The sequence below is a fragment of the Rhododendron vialii genome, chromosome 13a (assembly GCF_030253575.1).
Source record: "Rhododendron vialii isolate Sample 1 chromosome 13a, ASM3025357v1".
Taxonomy (NCBI): domain Eukaryota; kingdom Viridiplantae; phylum Streptophyta; class Magnoliopsida; order Ericales; family Ericaceae; genus Rhododendron; species Rhododendron vialii.
Window position 1 is genome coordinate 463,334 of NC_080569.1, and position 22,666 is coordinate 485,999.

A 22,666-nucleotide genomic window follows, 5' to 3' on the forward strand; every position below is an offset into this window, starting at 1 on the left:
CCGCCCAAAATAAACCCGGATGAAACCTCTTCGCATCCACTCTCTCTCTCTCTCTCTCGACAATCTGGTACTAGCTTGCTCGCACTCTCAGCCTCCTTATCAGAACAGATCATGTTACTTCCACAAGGCAAGGCCGATATCTTTCGTAGTAGTCAAGGAGGCATTTGACATCGTGTGGTGGTGGTGGAAGCTGTGATATTTGCCGTTGATTGATCTTGGTCACCAGCCACTGGCTCCGCCATTGCTTTGGTCACCGATTGACTCGAAATCAAACAGGTATACAGACCCCGCCTTTGTTTAGACAGTTAACACAACTTTTTGTCTAATTTTTTCATTGTTGAATTTATGGGTGCTATTTACATGGTTTAAAATTTGTTTTAGTGTTGATTGAGTTGCTCGCATTATAGGTGTTTGATAATATGCTCATGTCAATCTATGTCTCTCTTTTTTTTCGCGCGGTAACTAGTAAAATTAGGATGGGGCTAGGATTTGAACCCGAGTTCCCCAAATCCTTTGTACATATATAGCCAAACCACGTCAAGCCACGAGTCATTTTGTAGTTCTTCCAATCGAACGAAACGGAACATAAGTTATCGATTCGATTGCTTTATTTAATTAATGTGTTCCTGTTTTGTTAATCTGAATTCGTTTGTTAAAGAAACAAGGCAGTGAATGTTAGGGCTATTATTCAAGTTTTGATTTCGGATGAGTTGAAGCTATTAGCACAGTTACAAGCACATAGCCTTGTTGGCGTCGTATCCGTTCCGTCAGTTAGTTTTTTAGAACTCGATGGATCTACCCTCAAATATGAAATGAAGAGATTTGTTGAGATGAATGATTCTTAAGTGGTTGCTTTATGGATTATGTGCCCAATAAGATAGGATATTGAGAAGGTTGTAGTTCATGAAAAGTTAGAAGGATTTAGAAATGTGGTGGAACTTAATGAATAGTAATACTGTAATACTAGATGTTCATAACTGTAGAACAAGCCAAGCTTAATATAGATGAGTTCTCCTATGCTGAAATTCGCTGTGTTCAATTCACTGAGTTGGAGAGTTGGTCTGGAGCTCACTATTAACTCACTTAACTGAACGTTAACGAACATTTACCTAGCCAAGCCTTGTCTTGAATCTATGCTCTTTACAATCATATAGGTGATAGCTATTGTTTGCCTATAACAGGAGATATCAGACAGCTTTAGCAATATGGAGTTTTTGTATGTTAATCAAGGGGTTATAGCCTCAGAAACCACCGATGGTTCAACCTCTTTTCGCAAGTCTACTCAGTGGCAGGAGGAGCAATGGTGGCTGCCTGTGCCTCGGTCTCGCCCGACGATCTCCTTGAAGATACACGAAAGCAGTTGAATCACAATCGCGAATGTGCAACTCAAATACTAAAAGCTGCCATGTCCATCAACAACATAGCTTTAGCTGAAATGGAAGTTCCTGAATCATACTTGGAAGCTCTTCCAAAGGTTTGTAATTCCAACCTAACACTAGTATCAAGGAATGTCGCCAAAGAAGCCCTAATTTCCTTTCATATGCTAAGTTAGCAATAAAGAACAACACATTTTTTTCCCACTCAGTTCAAGTGTTTTTTGAAGCCATGTACTTATCATTGTTTGGCACCTAAACTTGTTTAGGTTTTACTATTCGAAGTATCACTAGGCAATTGAGATCTAACATTGGCTTTTTTGTTTCCCTCCTGATTATTATCTCAGAATGGGAGAGCCTGTTTAGGAGATGTTATTTACCGGTACATCACTTCAAACCATGTTTTACCATTCAGTGTGTGTGTTCCACTGATTGGTGCCGACACCTCTCTCCACTAGGTATGAATATATCTGCAAATACATTTGCTAAACCCTGAATTGCTCAATCTCAAAAAATTAATCTATCTCTGGGCTTTGGGAAAAAATGAGCAGTGGCGCTAGAGCTTCAATGGAAGCAATTTTTGAAAGTCAATTCTGAACATATTAGGGGCAATCTTCTCATGCTAAGGTATCATTATCTACATGTTTCATTTTTTATGTTCAGCCCTTTGAATATATGTACTCTTTACTTCCCTTTTTGACTTTGGTTTGCTTGGATACACTTAACTGCAGTAAAACTCGACAAAAGTGACAATTATTGAGAAACAACTATCTTAACCTTCTTTTGGTTCAAAACTAACCCTATGATCTGCAAAATGAGAGTATGCATGAGTACAAATGAAATATCTAAACCTTGTCTTTGTTAAAATCAATATCTCTCTTCATTTATGCAAATTCATATGCATCTCTCTTGTAAGTTGTGAGTTAATCATATTCTTTTCTACTTGTATAGGTACAACGTGCATGGTAAGATACATAGTTTAGAGGTTGGCCAAGGTACAAAGTCCATCTTTCTAGTTTATTTCTTATCAATTCAGCTAAGGTGCACTTACCTTTGCATCCTAACGGGATTGATGGCATCATGTTGTATATCTTGATTGTTGTCTTGGTGACATGAGTTTAGTCATGTGTTTTCTCCTTTGTTGTTGCTTTAGTTTATTTTCTCTTTTATGTTCATGGCGCATGTTTGCTCTCTCCTTGGGGTTGTCTGGTTTGATTTTCGATGCATGTCAGTACATTAAACATTTTTTGTTTTTGGCCTAGGTGATCCATTTCTCTTGAGCAACAGTGAGGTATCCTAAGGTATTTTTTCTCATTTTGATACATTCATGTTTAATTTGTACGTGCTTTGGATATACCATCAACAGAACCTAACACGAAAGTGAACTTTGAGAATTAGACTAATTTGCCTTCTTTTTTTCTAAGTGTAGTGTAATGATGTTTGTATATGTGGAATTTGAGAGAAATAATATGATAATTTATTTTTGCTTTCTTCCTATTATGTTTATTGCAGGACATATATGCCGAGCAATGCAAACTTTTGGGTTGAAGAAAGCTGGAATAAGTGAATAGTTATAGGGGGTCATTTATTTGTATTTTGTACTTTTCGGGTTGAAATGATACTTGATCACCTTACGTACTATAGCATATTTTTAATTTTTTAGTTATCAATGTATACCTTTTTATTCATTAGTGGATGCTTTTATCTTTTTAAATGTTTTTAATGATTTTGAGCAGGAACTAGAATTGTGATTTTTTTTTTTAGGAAAAAAGACAAAAAAGATGACAGTTTTAAACTGTCATCTTTTACTTTTTAATTACGCTTTAAAAATGTCATCTTTTTGAAACATGAAGGTTTTAAAGCACTTTAATGACATTTTACAACTGTTATCTTCTACTTTCAATTACATTTAAAATGCGTCATCTTTATAGATACTAATGACAGTTTCAAACCGTCATTTTAAGATTCAAACTTTTAATGTCAGCTCTATAGATGACAGTTTTGATAGATGACAGTTTCAAAACTGTCATCTTTCACGTTAATGACACTTTTAAACTGTCATCTTTTACGATTATTGTAGTAGTTCATTGTCATAATCAGCTAGTGCTCCACTCTGGCCAGAACAATCCAAAGGATTTAGCTAGGATTGGTAGAGTACTGTTCCAGCCTCCTCGCTAGTATATATACGTAGGAAACAGTCACACAAACAAGCAAAATCTGAAAGTAGTAGTAGAAATATCACAATTAATGAATGGTTAATTAGGACATGAGCTGAGAGACTAGAAACCGACGACCTTATTTTTTTAGACATGCAGATCATCTGTTCTCAAAATTAATTAATGATGTATTGTGTATCAGTAGTGTATATGTATTAATTAATTAATTATGGAGCGGTGACTTATAACTTCAAAGAAGTAACTTAACGTGTTAGTGTATTAATTAATTTATGAAGGATGGGCTTGCATGTTAATTAATTAAGGTTCTATCATGGGGTTGATCGAGATGTCAAACCGTTTGAATTGCCACAATACTAGCTAGCTACACGATGGATGAACCTGCTTGCTGTACATGTCCAAGGAATATCATGACAAGCTAGTTTTTTTTTTGTTTTTTTTGCTAATGAAAAAGGTGGGCTACATTGATTGAACCAGTACTGTAGACAGAGACGGAACTACTCTTAGCTAAGCGTACGAGATTTCGATATTAATATCAATTGTTTTTTTTTTTTTTGTTGTTAAGAGCATCTGGATATTGTACGTATTTTTTGTTGGGTGTTATATATTTAGATAATTAATTAAAAGCGTTAAGGGGGGTGTTTGTTTTGGGTCTCAAAACCCTACCCATCTCTCTGCGCACAGTCTCTTATAAGTTTTTTCTTCAATTATTAATCTCATTTCTCTTTTTATCTCTTTTCACTCATTATCCAAAAAACCTCCCTCAAAAGTCAAAACCCAAACCAAATAAACTATAGAGATTCCGGATCTTGAATTTCAAAACCTTGTTGTTATAATTCGGCTCCCGTATTTACGAAATTCTGATTCCATCCATGAGTGTAGAGACCGCCCCGGATCAACTAGCTAGGGCTGGAATATTGACAAGCTAGTATCTCCATATATAAAATTTCAATATTCATGAATATGGAGTACGTCGTCCTGACATTATTAACAATTAATGGTGGGGTATTTGGCCTGTTGCCCGGCCTGCTATCCATAAACAATTGGTTGTCAAGGCCCATCAGTAAGTGCTTCCTTAATTATTTTCGTTTTCTTCATTCAATTTAGCAATCAGTTAAGAGTGCATGTACTCCTATATATTATTAATTACAGGTATATTAATTATGGACATTCTTAATTTAAAGTTACGTACGCAATCAATCATCTAATATAATAGTAATTAAGAAAGCCAACAAAAGCGAGCGTGTCCCGCCACAAGTGCTAGCTAGCTAGCTACAATCACATGAACGTTGAGAGAAGAAAAGAATCTTGTGGTAGCTAGCTAGTTACTTTCACAACTTACAATTTAGTGAAATTTTGTCAAAGTAAAGCTCGATCTGTTGTTTCGACGTCCTTTTTCGTTTTTTGGACAAAGAGTGCGTTAAATGTAGTGAAATATCTTCGTCGTCATATGACCAAAAATGATTTTGTCTAAAATTCACTAGTGTAAGCTAGGCATTTTGGGTACCTTCCAAAACCCCCAAACTTCTCGATCGACTCATTGAGAGGTTATTATCTCTCTGTACATGTGTGTGTGTGAGAGAGAGAGAGAGAGAGAGAGAGAGAGAGAGAGAGAGAGAGAGAGAGAGAGAGTGCGTGCATGACCATCTCCTGCACCTGCAGACTACTACGGGTTTTGTGATCAGCCATATCACCTTCTCTTTCGATCGTAATCCCTCTTGCATGCATGCTTTGACCTGTCCATCAACTATGTGCATCTAAAGTATATTTTTGAACAACTATTTCGTGCGAAAATCGTTCTACGTGATCAACAATTTTCTATGTCAAATACTTTACGTCGAAGCAAGAGAACGAATTTTGTGTGCGGAAGTTATTTGGCACAGAAATTTAAAAAAAAAAAAATGACTGGAGACTTATTATTCAGGAAAATAGTTGATGGTAGCTTTCACAGAATTAGAAGATATATACGGAATTCTGAGTTGAACACATGTCGTAATTTTGGGAAGTAAAAATTTTAATTTCCAAAAATTTCTCTAATCGCCTTGTTTAATCCAGAAGTTCCATTGAAATATGCAGGAACTGTCCATTATGCATGCAAGAGGTGTAATAAGTTAAAAGTAAGAGCTGTGCACAACGGCCTTTTTCTTCCGCCTCGGGTCGCGCAAAGATGATCGGAGCAACTTATTTTGTTCAAAATATGTCGTTTAAAGTCTCTGTAAAAAATGAGTTTCGTTCGATATCGTTAGAAGCATTAACAAAACACCCAAAATCACTTTAGCCTAAATTCTGAAGTGATTTTGGGTGTTTTGTTAACGCCTCTAACGATATCGAACAAAGCTCATTTTTTACCGAGACCTTAAACAACATATTTTGAACAAAATGAGCGGCTCTGATCATCTTTGCGCGACCCGAGGCGGGAGAAAAAGGCCGCTGTGCACAGCTGCTGTGCACGAATCATTTCTGTAAAAGTAATTAACTGTAGATTGTTCTACATACATGCATATTGAAGCGTCTTTTTGTCCAGTTTGAAAGACAAGCTAGATTAATTTTTTGCTTGAATGATTTAGTCAGAAGGCCACTCAATTGAATATCATCCAATTCGTAAAGTACTTTTATCATGAATTCGTCCAAATTTTCATGCAGAATTCGCAATCTAGAAATTTGGACTAAAATTTGAACGAAAGGATCGAGTATTTATCAATATATATATCCAATTGAGCTGATTTTAACTTGAATGCTCGATAGATCGACTCTATACGAAATCCAAACTATGTAGGAAAAAGTGTTAATATGTTGATCAACGACTCTTATAAGCTCATGAGTGCGTAGGGTTCCATATATGGGAACATTAACCAAATGCATGCATGCTAGAGAAGTACTAAAAGGGGAGCTCTATACCTAAATATGCAAACGTAATTGCCATCTTAGCTACAAAAATATATGTATGCATGTGAATAATGTCACAAGCGAGTGATCGAAGAACTAAAAGAAGAACAAACCTATGCACGCAAATTAATGCACGTCTTTAATTACTAATTTTGATTTTAGCCTAGCTAGCTAGCTAAGGCATGCACTCTGCAAAAGCCACTGCCCGCCATCACAATGTCTATATAAACATGCATTGGGTGGCTCTCATGAAAACCAATTGGAGTAATTAATTAGCTCCATTCTCCCAATTCGATTAATTCTCTCCTAAACTTCCCATATAGTACGTACGTACGTACTTCCCCATTCATCAAACAATATGGCTACAGAGAAATTGGCCAACGTACTCTTAGGCCACGCTTCTAACACAAAACCGGATCGAGGAGGAATCGGAACTCCTTTCTAACAGGAGTACGTTCCATAATCAAACAGTAAGGAGCTAGGATAATCAAGTTAATCTTCTTATATACATGCAGCTATATATATATATAGAGTCCGTCTCCCGTAAGGACCACCTCATTTTAATAAAATGCGGACCTCCCTTTCCCGATTGAATTTCGATGATCCGAGCCGCTCAATGTGTTCAGAACGTGATTTTAAGGGTACCCGCGAGAAATCAGCAAAAAAAATGACCGGGAAGGGCTTCATCCGAGCAGTTTTTGTTTGTTTTTTATCGAACGGTTCAAACAAAAACTGCTCGGATGAAGCCCTTCCCGGTCATTTTTTTTGCCAATTTCTCTTTGGTACCCTTAAAATCACGTTCTGAACACATTGAGCGGCTCGGATCATCGAAATTCGATCGGAAAATGGAAGAAACGAGGAGGTCCGCATTTTAACTAAAATAAGGTGGTCCTTACGGGAGACGGACTGTATATATATATATATATATGAATTATTTATTTCATTTTCGGTTTTATATATTGTGGATGCAATCAGTAACTAGATGAGTTGATCGTATCATAACAACTTATTCTTCTTCTTTGTTTTTCTTTTATCATCAATGTCATGGGTTTTTTTTTTTTTTTTTAAATCTCATTTATCCTAATACAACAACCAGAAAATGAATATGACAATTATCGAGCTCTATGAGGGCACATTTACTCGTTACAAAAATGAATATATGAGTTAGACTAAAGTTTTGAAAGCAAATAAAGTATACTATAATACATATAACTCTGTCAATACTAGCCGTTATGGCGCATTCCGAGAATTTTGGTAAGGTTTTTGAGAGAGAACAAAATAGAAAAACAAGTTTTCAAAACTATAATCGTTATATCTTCCGATAACTCCGACATTTTTCAAAAAAAAATTAGGTATAAATTCCTACTCGAGATGTCAGTAAGGAAAAGAATGCTTTTTGTGCATGACTGTCAAACAATTGGATCCATTTTTACCGATCGAGACCTTCTTCTTTTTTGTGTCTTAATCCATTAATTTCTATGAGAAATAGTGAAGAAACGCCTAAAACAAAAGAAAAATCGTGTGATTATTTGTCTAGCTATCTGGGCTTTCACAGAAAGAAATACGAATAGAAAATTGCTAACCTTCTAATTAAATTAGGTTAACTCCTGTTAGCGATGAGTTCTGAGCTTCAGTTGTTGTGTTAGAAAGCATGGCCTAAAGGTATCTTGGCCATCTCCTCTCTCTCTCTCTCTACAGCCATTGTTTTAATTCGAGTTACTCATGGTTTTTGGAACTGGTCCTTTACGGCGATGAACTAATACTATTAGCAGCCATTTAAAATCGAAAAAGCGTTAATTCTCTTCTTCATCAATAGGAGATCGAGAGAGTGGAGTTTGTCAGGAGAAAAAAAATAAAGAAATAGAGCTGGCTATGGGGCGGAGGCATTCCATACCATCTGCAGATCGAAATACACTGGTTTCTGCTGTACGTGGGGTGGTGCCAGTTTCCTAAATGCAACAAATTCTAATGGCTAAACAGATTCTGTTTTACAAAATAGAAACACAGTTTACGTAACCAAGTTATTTTGACTTGTAAGGTACCTAAGTTCCCAAATTCTTGTTTGAATCCAGATTCGAAGTACTTTGTACTTCTACATTACACCACGTTTTACAAAATTCTATTATGTACGTTGTACATTTACTATACACACCCCTTGTACTGTTTTGCACTTATTTTTTTTCTGTTCCTATTAAAATGCTCTATTATCGCAAAGAAAAAACAATAAAATCTAATCTTTGTTTCTGACAAAAGCCAAAAAATTTCTATCTAATGAATGGATGGCTGATGAACTTCCATTTCAAGTATTTGACCTTTTTCCTGGCTTAAGAAGACTGATCCCAAAAGTCGTGACTGTTTTTCTAACTTGATGTTGTCCATAGCAAACTAGTAGTTATGGTTCCTTTCGTGATTTCCTCTGTTTTGTCTTTGTGTGTCTTTGTTTTGCTTGTGGTCTGTAGCAGCAGCCATACTCCTATACTCAGGTTTTATGTACTCCGGTTCTCCAAAGCAGAGTAATAATCCTGAGTCACTTTTAAAGCAAATTTCGCTAGTCTCAGCTCCAGCAAGGAAATAAGGTTTATTTAAAACAAGACATCCCCAGAAAACAACAGTAACTAAGCTAGGTTTGGAGGATGATCCGAAAATGCCTCCACCACGCCTTGTAATACCCTGACATCTACTAAAAGTAATATACATTCTTGACAGGTGGCACACAAAGCTGTTTGCAACCCTCATGTTGAGGACGTTTTGCTCGAGTGCGCAAAGCCAGGTCATGGACATAGATGTTACTGTAGCCAAAGATGGGTCAGGGAACTTCTCGACCATTCAAGAGGCAATCGAACATGCTCCAAGCTTCAGTCCACGGAGATACAAAATACAGATCGGTGAGGGTCTCTACGGGGAGTACATAGTAGTGTCTAAAAAGAAGACAAATCTTATGCTGGTTGGAGCCGGGATGGACAAGACTATCATATCAGGCAACAGAACCACTGCTATTGGACCCTACGAACATACTTATCAAACAGCAACAGCAGGTCAGTTACTGCATTATTAGGAGAAGCAAATCAATTGTTTGATACAATTGAAGTCTGGATAGACACAATTTACAGTTAGCAGTTGTGCATGAAATCCATAAAGCAATAGCCGACTGTTTTGGACATTAATTTAATAGAACCAGCTCTAAAAGAATTAAGCAGACATCCAATTTAAATGGTTTGATTTTATGGTAAGTGGTAACAAAGTTGGGTTATTGAACAAAAACAAAAAAAAATGTTGCACCTTAAAACATCAGAAAATTATATTTTTACAACAGTTATGGACACTCTTCTCCGTAAATGAAATATGAAACAAAAATTGTAAGCATATGGCATGTCATAAAATGCATGTACTGACATTGAAATTAGGACAGAAAATGAGTTTTCTCAATTGAATGAAATTCACACCAACGCATGCATGCACACACAATCTTGCCTGTCCTTGGGATACATAAACAAAGTAAATATATGCTGAAGCAAGTCTAAGATAGTGTTGAAATTCATACTACTACGCTAGTCACTAAGATACTTATTAATCTCTTCCTCATCAACAGCAATAGAAGGTCAAGGATTTGTCGGCTTGCATATCACTGTTGCAAATGCAGCTGGAAAGCAATATCCCCAGGCTGTGGCATTAAGAATTGATGCAAACTACTCGGCCTTCTACAATTGTCGATTCCGAGGGAATGAAGACACTCTTTTCACTAGACAAGGGTACCAATTTTACAGGGAGTGCGAAATCTAAGGCACTGTAGATTTCATTTTTGGAGATTCAACTGTAGTACTCCAAAACTGTTTCATCTACCCACTCCAGCCTCTTGTGCAGAAAAAGAATACAATAACGGCCCACAAGAGAGAGCAGCCATACGAACAAACTGGTATAATCATTCATAACTGGACAATAAGAGCTGCACAGGAACTACTTCAGCAGGATTCAAAGTTTACGACCTTTTTGGGAAGGCCATGGGGGAATATGTCAAGAACAATCATAATGCAAAGTTTTCTTGATGATCTGATCAACCCCAAGGGTTGGCTGGAGTGGGAAAGCCCACCCCACAGTGTCGATAAAGTGGACTATGCTGAGTTTAAAAATCGAGGGCCAGGAGCCAATACAGCAGGTAGGGTGCATTGGTCAAGAGTGATCAATAGCTCCAGTGAAGCAACCAAGTATACTGTCAAAAATTTTATCAAGGGGGACAAATGGATTCCTGCAGAAATTCCATATTTTCCGGGCTTAATGTAAATTCGTGTTGTATCTTTTCAATGAATAACACAGCAACTGGATGCAGGGAATTACACTTTCCTAGTATTTCATTATACACAGTTCCAACAAGTAAAATCAATGGGGTTTATACTTTAATAATATTTTTTTTTTGAAAAGGGGTTTATAATTGAATACAGTACTTGGAAAACCAATCCACTTATGGGTGACGTTATGGAATTTTGATGGATATTTACAGAGGTACAAGTATAAGAATGGGATTTATAATTGTAAAATCAAAAGAACAAAATACTTGGAAACCAAACCACCTGTGAAACAGAAAAATCAAATGATGAGGGGTGAGGCCAAGATTTCGTCCTGGTGGAAGTAACAATCCACTAGAAAGTTGGAACACAACCAGAACCCATAGTAAGTGACTGAAAAAAAAAAAAACTACTGCATATAACTATATCAAGAGAGGGAATACTCTATGCTAACATGAAATCATACGTACTATTCTTTGATAGTTCTTTTCTAATAGCACATCTATAGTTCATGGAAAAACTATGTTTGGTTATGCCCTACAAATGCTCTCGAGTCTTAACCAGACCCAGTTATCTAGCAAGCATTTTGAAAAGAAGCCCATATCTCCTAAACCAGAGCAGACTACGGCAAAAAACCAAAAGAATGCAGCTATGAAGAAAAGGTTCAGCAGTCTCCAGCCAATCCCCTCCCTCTTTTATAAGTCCAGGGTTAAATGAAATAGATGGGGTGGATGACTCAAATGCAAGTCGACGAAAAAGATGTGGCAGATGACTAAAATACAAGTGACTATCGACAAAACTTTAATCTATGCATTCGGAGAGAACATTTCAGATATTTCACAAAAAGTATTCTGAAGATAACAGGAGGTTGAGAAGTTCCAAAGCGAGAGGAGGGTGATGTTTTTCAAAAAGAAAACTAGAATTTAACAACCTGCACCACCCAAATAATATATCGACTCTAACGCAATGCATGAGCTCATACTTGCATTGAATTATAGTATATCGTATGTACAATGCTTTATGTTAGTAACTGCTTCTCATCGTATGATATGTTGACTATAGAAACCTAGATCATATAGAAAGTGCCATTTTTCATTCGAATGCGCCTTTTTCTTGGCCACAAACCCATCTTTGATTGAGCAACTCAAAAATGTTATCCTTTTCTTTTGAGAGGTCACAAGCTTCTCTCTTCAAACTATTTGTCCAAAGTTATGATGTCATTGCTCCTTAAATATTGGGTGTCTAAGGAGTGGATGAAAAATGGACTTGGTTGAAAGCTTATATTTCAAGTTTAGGAACAGAGACATGTCCTAGCATCCTATTGAGAATGGGACGTAAAGGGAAAGGAAAGGTAGGTTGTTTCTATTGCCATATCACCCTGTTGTATCGCAAATTACACACGGCCATAAAGATCATTTTTTCTATCTAAGATGTGCATCTCTTTCTCTAAACAGGCCTGGGAATTCCCTTCATCAACCAAAAATTACACTTCTTTCTCCCTAAAAGTGTGAAGCACTCTTTTCGGGGACAGATGAAAGACATTCAACTAATACCTTAAAAACAATACAGCACGCCATTATATGGATTTCAATTGCAGGAATAGGTAATCAAGTGCTAATTGCAATTCTGCTGTACCTTCTTTTGCCACCCTAAACCGTAAACGTAAAGGATATGAAATTATGAGAGGGGAATAAATAGAAGCACAATTTTAAGGTTCAATGGACAACCTCTATCATTTGAAAGAGAGGCCGTCGCACAGCATTGTAGCACCAATATGAATTGTGACATTAGCAGCACCCAATGTAGATATAGAAATAGATAGACGGTGCTAAGGAGATCTGCGAATTGGTGCATGTTAAGCAAAATATAACAAATGACAATTATGTGGAAATCTACATGCCATTTTTACTTTTGCCAAGGAGAAATACAACTTAGTGCAATTTAAGCAAAATTGACACTATAATACGTGTAAGTTGTAATGAGCGGGTGAGATAGGGATTTGTCTCATATTTTGGTAAATTTCTTGATGCTTCTGCATTCAAATACTTGATCGAAATGGCTAGAGAGTTGTCAGCCAATTCCCACGCAGTATGAAATCATGAGCCAGAAACATGATCATAAGGAGCTATATATCATGGGGTTCAGAGTTATGAGGGAAGAACAATGGGTAATAGAAAAATGGTATGATTCATTTATTTATTGAATGTTGTAAAGGAGGAAGGAAAATGGATAACAGAGACTCAGAGAGAGTCTCAACCAAGAGAGTCAACAATCTCAATAACAAGTCCCGCTAAATCTCCCAAAACATCATTTTCCACTGTTAATGGCGATTTTCTCTTGTCTGGTCCGTCAGTAAATGTATCCTCACAATCTTGAGCCTCAGTAACAAGGTCAGCGGCTACTCCTTTAACTGCAAATATATCTGAGCCCACATTCTTAATGGCCTTAAATATATCATCAAGAGCACTTGCATACTCCAAGGCACAGTTTTCGAGAGCTCCTATTAGAACAGCATCATTTGTCTTTTTGAGTAGCACGTTTACTTGGTTGAGAGTAGCAGTTGCTTTAACCGCTGTAGCATAAAACATGATACGAGCAAGCCCTTTAACATCTGTAGCTAAGCTACTAGGGTTTGATCTTAGAGTTGAAATGCAAAGATATGGATATAGAGTTTTCTTGCATGGGTCGCCAATTAAATCAGCCTGTGAATGGCAGCTTAGAGTGAAGAGGAGAGAAAGAAAAAGAAGTGACATTCTTGTCAAGGTGACAGATATGTCCATTCCTTTACAAGGCAACGTAACAATGTGTTTAAGTAAGGAAGCAAGATGATATCAGGAAGGATAGCACAACCTTAAGACAAATATTGACCTATAATTTTTCCAAAGTGTAAAAGAGCGAGGGTCTTTTGAGGAGGAGAAAATGAAATTACCAAGGCAACTTATTGCAATGATAATGCAATATGATTTCAATGTGCCCAGATTATGTTGACTTACCCTCCTAAACAAGAAAAGATAAATCTATTTTATTCTCAGTATCAAATAAAATTAAAAATGCAGTCAAGGGTCAAATATGCATATTAATATTCCAAATCCACTTGTAATTGACCCATAATTATCTCAGATGCACTATAAAGTTTAGGAAATCAAGATTTCTTCCATGGCCTTTATATTTTGTACCAAGTTAATCAATGCATAATGATTGACTCCTTCTTATGGATGCACCACTGATTCATAAAAATCCTAATGCAGTCTTCAACAACAGGATCAAATAAAAAACCAGTGACATTCTCCCAAACCAGAGCAGCTAGGGCAAAAAAAGCTGCAGGGTAGAAGAAAAAGTACAGCAGTTTCCAGGCAACCTCCTGGTCCGCCTCCTATTTTATGAGAGCATGTACACCAATCTCCCTAAATTTTGAGCCAAAATACCTACTCAAGGTCACTTTTGTACTTTAGCTAGTTACTTTTTGGACACACACTGCATCAGTCTCTCCATTTTAACTCTACTCCATTAAAATACTCTTTTTTATACAAACATACTAATAATTTACAAAAATGATGTCATACTCAAACCGATCACAATAAGATGATTTAAACTGCTCATATCAAGGGTGTTGTTGAGAATATACTTCATAAAAAAAAATCATCTTGATCGGACATTGATAGGGATCAAACAATGTCATTTTTTTAAACAATTTTTTTTAGATACCTATAGATGTTCCGTGAAGATAATTTTTATAAATAACTTATTAACAAACCCTATAAAATGACCAGTTCGGATCATTCAATTAAGTGATTGGCGTTTGCTTATAAATTATTTACAGTGAAAATGCCATTTGAAAGTAGTAAATTTGAAAAAATGTTTTCTTCCAAGTGTACAGTGCCTCGGTTGATTCCCCGAGTCACTGTAGCATATTTAGGATATCCACCAAGTAGAGAGGGCAGTAGAGAGGCTCCTAAAGCTCCTTTGTTCAATTTTTCCTGGCTATTTTACCTAAGCATGAAGTTTAAAGCTTGGTGTTCATGCTCCAAATCCAACAGTTGCAAGAAAATGTGGGGTACGGTGGAGGACTCAAATTCAAGCAACTTATGACACACTATTATTCTCTGCATTTGGAGATAACATTTTACTAATTCCACCTAAGGGAAACGAACGAACACCAGAAACACAGGAGGATAACATTATCAACCCTTCCCCGAACACCATTATTGCAATAGTTATCCAATCTGATTTCAATGCACCCAGATTACAAAGATTTACCCACCTAAACAAGAGAAATCTTTTTTATTCTCAGTATCAAGTCAAATTAAATATGCAGTCAAGGTCAAATAAGCACTAATAATAAAAATATAATTGCAATTGACTCATAATTATCTGAGATGCACTATGAACTTTAGGAAATAGAATAGAAAATCAAGATTTCTTCCATTGCTTTTAGATTTTTGTAGTGAGTTAATTAATGCATGCTAATAAAACTTTTGTACCTATTCTTATGGGATGTAACAACTTTTTAAAGTTTCTGATTATGGTCTTCGAGGACCAAATGAAAATCCAGCAACAGTTCCTAAACCAGAGCAGACTAGGGCAAATAAACAAGCTGCAGCCTGGAAGAAAAAGCACAGCGATCTACAGACAATCTCCTATTTTATAAGTCCAGCGGTTGCTAAAAAATGATTGGGTGGAGAAATCAATTGCAAGCAACTCTTGTCAAACTATTAATATGCATTCGGAGATAACATTTTACGAATTCCACCTAAAGTATGAATGACACAAGAAACACAGGAGGAGGATAACATTATGTGGGATGTAAGAGTGGGAAGAGTACCTGAGGTCGCCCTCCAAGTATATGGCGGTTGCTACAATGGTGCTCGAGACCACCGGAGGTGGAGGAGGAGAGAGCTCAGGGCGGACTTAGAGAGAGAGGGGGATGGCAGTGGAGAGAGAGGTCTTAACCAGAGAGTAGATAGGTGTATTGAATGCTTTAGAGTCAACTCTCCTTATATATGAGCCTTGGAAGAGGAGAGAGCCAGGTGTGAGGCTCCTCCCCATTGGTGAGCAAAGTGGAGGTTGACATGCTTTCCTCTTTTAGTTCCTAAGTCAGGCCTTGGAGCTTGCATCAAGGAACCAACAGAGGCTATTTCGGTGATATATGGAGACCCGTATCATCTGCCAAGTTAGGCGGTAGGTATGATACAGGCTTTGAGGTGCCAGGCGGTAGGTATGATGCTTCTTCCGAGATATTAGATGGCGGTCAATGCCTCCTCTCTCTCTAGGACCGGTCAAGTTAGAGCTTGCCGGAGGCAAGCTCGTCCTCTTTGACAAACCCCTTGCTCTAACCAAACCACGTTCCTCCTTAGGTCCCAAGCGAGATACCTAGGCCCTGCTCCCGCCCTAGGACGGTGTGTAGAGTCGCCTTTGAGTACATGTAGAGGGCTCGCGGAGCCTTAAGAGTGTTAAGTAGGAGGTGAGGTCCCGGGGGTGATCTCATTCCTCCATGGGTCGAGGGGTTCTGGAGTCCGAAGGTAGAGTTGTGGAGAAAGCCTTGCTTCGGCGGAAGCAAGGTTCGTGGAGGAAGCCTTATTTTGGTGGAGGCAAGGCTTGTGAAGGAAGCCTTGCTTTGGCAAAGGTAAAGTCCTTGGAGGAGGCATTGCTCCTCCGAAGATAAAGTTCATGGAGGAAGCCTCACTTTAGCAGAGGCAAGGTTTGTGGAGGAAGCCTCACTTTGGCGGAGGCAAGGTTTGTGGAGGAAGCCTCACTTTGGCGGAGGCAAGGTTTGTGGAGGAAGCCTTGTTCCGCCGGAGGTAAGTATCATGGAGTAAGCATTGCTGGCCCTGGAAGTACGGATCGTGGAGGAAGCCTTGCTCCTCCAGGAGGTGAGTACCATAGAGGGAGCCTTGCTCCTCCTGGAAAGGATCGCTGAAGGGGCTCCTGGAGAAGGCGTATCTGGATGTGGGATATATCATATACCCACACATTACCAGCCCTTCACCAGACACTTTTTCTCAAACACCATTGCATGTTTCCTCTTTTGTCTTTCCATTCCCTCAAACAGAAAAAAAGATCTGTTAACACACACCAACATTGCTTCCCTTAGTATCTCAACCCCCAAGAGTTTTGGTCTCTCCACCGCACGAATTTCTGTGAACTATCCTAATGCCATAACCACAGAGGAAATTCAGGAAAAAGACCATGGAACACTTCTCACCCCTACAATAATGCTCTAAGACTCTAAGTTGGTTCTCATATTATATAACCTTAGAAGACACGCTACAATATTAGGAGGATAATATACAGCAATAAGAACAGTTTGAAGCGTAATTGCTCATTAAAAACCCATTTTAGAACTGGGAATTGAAATAAACAAAACAAACATAAAAAAAGGGGGGGGCATTCAAGAGCTATGGGAACAACCCCAAAAAAACTAATAGCAGTAAACAAACATCATGGCAGTAGAAACAGGAAGGGTAACAAAGCATTAAGAGTTGATGCAAGCTACTCGGCCTTCTAAAAATGCCGATTCCAAGGGTATGGAGACACTCTTTTCACTAGAAGAGGGTACCAATTTTATAGGGAGTGTGAAATCTACTGGCACTGTAGATTTCATTTTTGGAGATTCAACTGTAGTACTCCAAAGCTGTTTCATCTACCCACTCCAGCCTCTTGGGCATAAGAAGAATACAATATCCGCTACCAAGAGAGAGCTCCCAGTCCCATTTGAACAAACTGGTATAATCGTTCATAACTGTACAATAAGAGCTGCTTTCTTGATGATCTGATCAACCCCAAGGGTTGGCTGAAGTGGGGAAGACCCCCACAGTGTCGATAAAGTGGACTATGCAGAGTTTAAAATCAAGGGCCAGGAGCCAATACAGCATGTAGGGTGAAATGGTCAAGAATGATCAATAGCTCCAGTGAAGCAACCAAGTATACTGTCAAAAATTTTATCAAGGGGGACAAATGGATTCCTGCAGAAATTCCATATTTTCCGGGCTTAATATAAATTGGTGTAGTATCTTTTCAATGAATAATACAGCAACTGGATGCAGGGAATTACACTTTCCTAGTATTTCATTATACACAGTTCCAACGAGTAAAATAAATGGGGTTTTATACTTTAATATATATATATATATTGAAAAGGGGTTTATACTTGAATACAGTACTTGGAAAAACAATCAACTTATGGGTGAACTTATGGAATGATGATGGATATTTACAGAGGTACAAATATAAGACTGAGAATTATAATTGCAAAATTTTCAAGAACAAAATACTTGGAAAACCAAACCACCTGTGAATAGAAAAATCAAATGGTGAGAGGTGAGGCCAAGATTTCATCCGGGTGGAAGTAACAATCCACTAGAAAGTTCCACACAACCCATAGTAAGTGACTGAAAGAAAAAGAAAAAAACTACTGCATATAACTACATCAAGAGAGGGAATACTCTATGCTAACATGAAATCATACGTACAATACTTTGATAGTTCTTTTCTAATAGCACATCTATAGTTCATGGAAAAACTATGTTTGGTTATGCCCTACAAATGCTCTCGAGTCTTAAGCAGACCCAGTTATCCAGCAAGCATTGTGAAAAGAAGCCCAAGGCAGAATATCTCCTAAACCAGAGCAGACTCCGCAAAACCCAAAAAAAAAATGCAGCTAAGAAAAAAAGGTTCAGCAGTCTCCAGCCAACCCCCTGCCTCTTTTATAAGTCCTGGCTTAAACAAAATAGATGGGGTGGATGACTCAAATGCAAGTCAAACGAAAAAGATGTGGCAGATGACTCAAATACAAGTGACTATCAACAAACTTTTAATCTATGCCTGCGGAGAGAACATTTGAGACACTTCACAAAACATATTCCGAAGATAACAGGAGGTTGAGAAGTTCCAAAGCAAGAGGAGGGTTTCACAAAGAAAATTAGTAGAATTTAACAACCTGCACCACCCAACTAATATATCGACTCAAGCGCAATGCACGAGCTCATAATTGCATTGCTTTATGCTATATCGTATGTACAATGCTTTATGTTAGAAACTGCTTCTCCTCGTATGATCTGTTGACCATAGAAACCTAGATCATATAGAGAGTGCCATTTTCCATTGGAATGCGCCTTTGTCTTGGCTAGAATCCCATCTTTGAATGAGCAACTCACAATTGTTTTCCTTTTGTTTTGAGAGGTCACAACCTTTTCTCTTCAAACTATTTGTCAAAAGTTACAATGTCATTGCTCCTTAAATATTGGGTGTCTAAGGAGCGGATGAAAAATGAACTTGGTTGAAAGCTTATATTTCAAGTTTAGGAACAGAGATATGTCTTGGCATCCTGTTGAGAATGGGACGTAAAGGGAAAGAAAAGTTAGGTTGTTACCGTTGTTTCTACTGCCACATCACCCTGTTGTATCGCAAACTACACACAGCCATAAAGATCATTTTTTCTATCTAAGATGTGCATCTCTTTCTCTAAACAGGCCTGGGAATTCCCTTCATCAACCAAACATTTTTTAAATTACACTTCTTTCTCCCTAAAAGTGTGAAGCACTGTTTTTGGGGACAGATTAAAAACATTCAACTTATGCCTTAAAAACAATACACCACACTAAACCTTCTTTTGCCACCCTAAACTGTAAGCGTGACAGATATGAAATGATGAGAGGGGAATAAATAGAAGCACAACTTTAAGGTTTAATGGACAGCCTCTAGCATTTTAAAGGGAGGCTGTCGTACAGCATGGAAGCACCAATATGAAACATGACATTAGAACCACCTGATGTACATATAGGTATAGATAGATGGTGCTAAGGAGATGTGTGACTTAGTGCATGCTAAGCAAAATATAACAAATGACTATTATGGAGAAATCTACATGCAATTTTTACTTTTGCCAAGGAAAAATGCGACTTGGTGCAATTTAAGCAAAATATAAAAATTGACATTATAATACGTGTAAGTTGTAATGAGCAGGTGAGATAGGGAGTTGTCTCATATTTTGCTAAATTTCTAGTTGCTTCTGCATTCAAATTGATAGAAATGGCTAGAGAGTTGTCAGCCAATTCCCAAGCAATATGAAATCATGAGCCTTTTGTCAAGACATAAGAGTCCACACAATCATATGGGGCTATCATGGGGTTCAGAGTTATGTGGGAAGATCAATGGGTAATAGAAAAATGGTAGATGCTTCATTTATTTATCGAATGTTGTAAAGGAGGAAGGAAATTGGATAACAGAGTCTCTCAACCAAGAGAGTCAACAATATCAAGAACTAGTTCCACTAAATCTCCCAAAACATCATTTTCCACTGTTAATGGCGATTTTCTCTTGTCTGGTCCGTCGGTAAATGTATCCTCACAATCTTGAGTCTTAGCAACAAGGTCAGCAGCTACTCCTTTAACTACAAATATATCTGAGCCCACATTCTTATTGGCCGTAAAAATTTCATCAAGAGCACTTGCATACTCCGAGGCACAGTTTTCGAGACCTTCTATTAGAACAACATCATTTGTCTTTTTGAGTAGCACATTTACTTGGTTGAGAGTAGCAGTTGCTTTAACCGCTGTAGCATAAAACATGATTCGAACAAGGCCTTTAACATCTGCAGCTGGGCTACTAGGGTTTGATCTTAGAGTTGAAATGCAAAGATCAGGAAATTCAGTTTTACTGCAAGTATCGCAATTAAGTCAGCCTGTGAATGGTAGCTTAGAGTGATGAGAAGGGAAAAGAAAAAAAGTGACCTTCCTATCAAGGCAACGGGTATCTCCATTCCTTTACAAGGCAACGTAACAATGTGTTTAAGCAGGGAAGCAAGATGATAGCAGGAAGGATAGCACAACCTTAAGATGAATATTGACCTATCAGATTATCCAAAATGTAAAAGAGTGAGGGTCTTATGAGGAGGAGAAAATTAAATTACCAAGGCAACTTATTGCAATGATAATGCGCAATATGATTTCAATGCGCCCAGATTACATTGACATACCCTCCTAAACAAGGAAAGATAAATCTATTTTATTCCCAGTATCAAATAAAATTAAAAATGCAGTCAAGGGTCAAATAATCATATTAATATTCCAAATCCACTTGTAATTGACCCATAATTATCTCAGATGCACTATAAAGTTCAGGAAATCAAAATTTCTTCCATGGCCTTTATATTTTGTACCAAGTTAATCAATGCATGATGGTTGACTCTTTCTTACATGTTCTTATGGGATGCACCGCTAATTTATAAAAATCTTAATGCAGTCTTCAACAACAGGATATAAAAATAAAAAAAAACAGTGATTCTCCCAAACCAGAGCAGCTTAGAGCAAAAAAAGCTGCGGCCTAGACAAAAAAGTACAGCGGTCTCCAGGAAACATCCTGGTCCTCATCCTATTTTATAAGAGCATGTACACCAATCTCTCTAAATTTTGAGCCAAAATACCAAAAAACTGCAGCGAGGAAAAAAAAAAGTTCAGCAGTTTCCAGCCAACCCCCTCCCTCTTTTACAACTCCAGGGTTAAACGAAATAGATGGGGTGGATGACTCAAGTGCAAGTCGAACGAAAAAGATGCGGCCGATGACTCAAATACAAGTGACTATCAACAAAACATTAATCTATGCATTCAGAGAGAACATTTCAGTTATGTCACAAAGTATTCTGAAGATAACAGGTGGTTAATTAAGAAGTTCCAAAGTAAGAGGAGGGTGATGGTTTTTAAAAAAAAAAAAACTAGAATTTAACAACCTGTACCACCCAAATAATATAGGGAGATTTAGTGATACGTCTACTATAAACATTTCATAAGTCCACAAGTCCACCTAATAGTTTTGTAAAGCCACAAGTCCACACAACCTAAACCCTAGGGAACCCTATGAAAGTGCCTAAAACCCTAAACCCTATGAAAGTGCCTAAAACCCTAAACCCTATGAACTATGATGCACCGACACGGACACGGATACGGACATGGACACCGAAACCGACACCGGGACACGGGAATTCTAAAAAAATGGGGACACGGACACGGCGGGGGACACGCCACGTGTATATTTATTTATTTATTTATATATAAATAATTAATTAATTATAGTTTAGCACCCAGAAATTTTAAAAATAATAATAATTTGGCCCCAAATTTTTTTAAAAAAAATTACAGTTTGACCCCCAATTTTTTCAAAAATTACAGTTTGGCCCCCAAATTTTTTTAAAAAATTGCAGTTTGGCCCCTGCCGTGTCCCCAGCAGTGTCCCCGCCGTGTCCCCAGCGGTGTCCCGCTCAAAATTTAATATTAAAATATGGGACACGCCACGTGGCGTGTCCCGGACGTATCTCCGCGGTGTCCCGCGGTGTCCCCGTGTCCCCGTGTCCTGACACTGCGATTCTTCAACCTTTAGAGGTGTCGGTGCTTCATAGCCTATGAAAGTGCCTAAACCACTAAAACCCTATAATAGGAAAGTGCACCCTAAAACCCTATAAAAGTGCCTAAATCCTAAGGTACCCTATGCTAGGGCAATCTACCCTACCCTAGGGTACCCTATCCTATAATAAAAAAGTGCATCCTAAAATCTTATGAAAGTGCCTAAATCCTAGGGTACCCTAAAATGGACTTGAGACCTTACAAAATTAATAGGTGGACTTGTGGGCTTATGAAATTCACATAATGGACCTAAGACTAATTTTCTAAATAATATATCGACTCTAGCGCAATGCACGAGCTCATACTTACATGCCCACATGGTCAGCACGTGGTTTTGATCTTCCCAAGTTTCCTTGGAAAAACCATGGTAAAATTTTCTTCCCAAGATTAAGAATTTGGATGTATTCACTGTGAATTCTCAAGGGTTGTCAATTACAGAAGAAAGAAATTAGATTGAAGGTTTTGAAGGTACTTTTTTTCTCCTACCAACCCTACTTTTATTAGATTAAAGGCTGCATAATCAAAACAAACATCATGAGAATTCCAGGACGCGCAAAAAT

The 22,666-nt window shown here is 37.8% G+C and overlaps 4 protein-coding genes and 1 long non-coding RNA gene across 6 annotated transcripts; 2 read left to right on the top strand and 3 right to left on the bottom strand.

Annotated features, from left to right (window-relative positions):
* The first annotated feature begins 1,161 nt into the window (after window positions 1-1,161).
* On the top strand, window positions 1,162-3,124 carry LOC131312910 (rop guanine nucleotide exchange factor 5-like). The gene is made up of 5 exons (XM_058340926.1): window positions 1,162-1,474; window positions 1,721-1,755; window positions 2,325-2,368; window positions 2,410-2,480; window positions 3,110-3,124. The coding sequence occupies exons 1-5, from the start codon at window positions 1,301-1,303 to the stop codon at window positions 3,122-3,124; spliced, it is 339 nt and encodes a 112-aa protein (XP_058196909.1). The 5' UTR covers window positions 1,162-1,300.
* A 5,822-nt stretch (window positions 3,125-8,946) lies between these two features.
* Window positions 8,947-10,545, bottom strand: LOC131313753 (uncharacterized). Of its 2 annotated transcripts, none has more exons than XR_009196305.1 (2): window positions 10,417-10,545; window positions 8,947-9,436 (listed from the first exon to the last, which is right to left on the bottom strand). It is a non-coding gene; the product is annotated as an uncharacterized LOC131313753 (long non-coding RNA). The 2 variants fall into 2 exon arrangements; XR_009196304.1 differs by having other exon boundaries at window positions 8,947-9,447.
* On the top strand, window positions 9,168-13,507 carry LOC131313751 (pectinesterase/pectinesterase inhibitor PPE8B-like). The gene is made up of 2 exons (XM_058342250.1): window positions 9,168-9,468; window positions 10,023-13,507. Exons 1-2 carry the CDS (start codon window positions 9,168-9,170, stop codon window positions 10,211-10,213), a joined length of 492 nt encoding a protein of 163 aa, XP_058198233.1. The 3' UTR covers window positions 10,214-13,507.
* LOC131312911 (cell wall / vacuolar inhibitor of fructosidase 1-like) lies at window positions 12,961-13,493 on the bottom strand. Its single transcript, XM_058340927.1, has one exon. The coding sequence runs from the start codon at window positions 13,491-13,493 to the stop codon at window positions 12,966-12,968; it is 528 nt and encodes a 175-aa protein (XP_058196910.1). The 3' UTR covers window positions 12,961-12,965.
* A 6,360-nt stretch (window positions 13,508-19,867) lies between the features above and the next one.
* On the bottom strand, window positions 19,868-20,381 carry LOC131312916 (cell wall / vacuolar inhibitor of fructosidase 2-like; the record flags this gene model as incomplete). Its single annotated transcript, XM_058340942.1, has 1 exon — window positions 19,868-20,381. A coding segment is annotated over one exon (438 nt), but the record flags the coding sequence as incomplete, so codon positions are not given.
* Window positions 20,382-22,666: the final 2,285 nt, after the last annotated feature.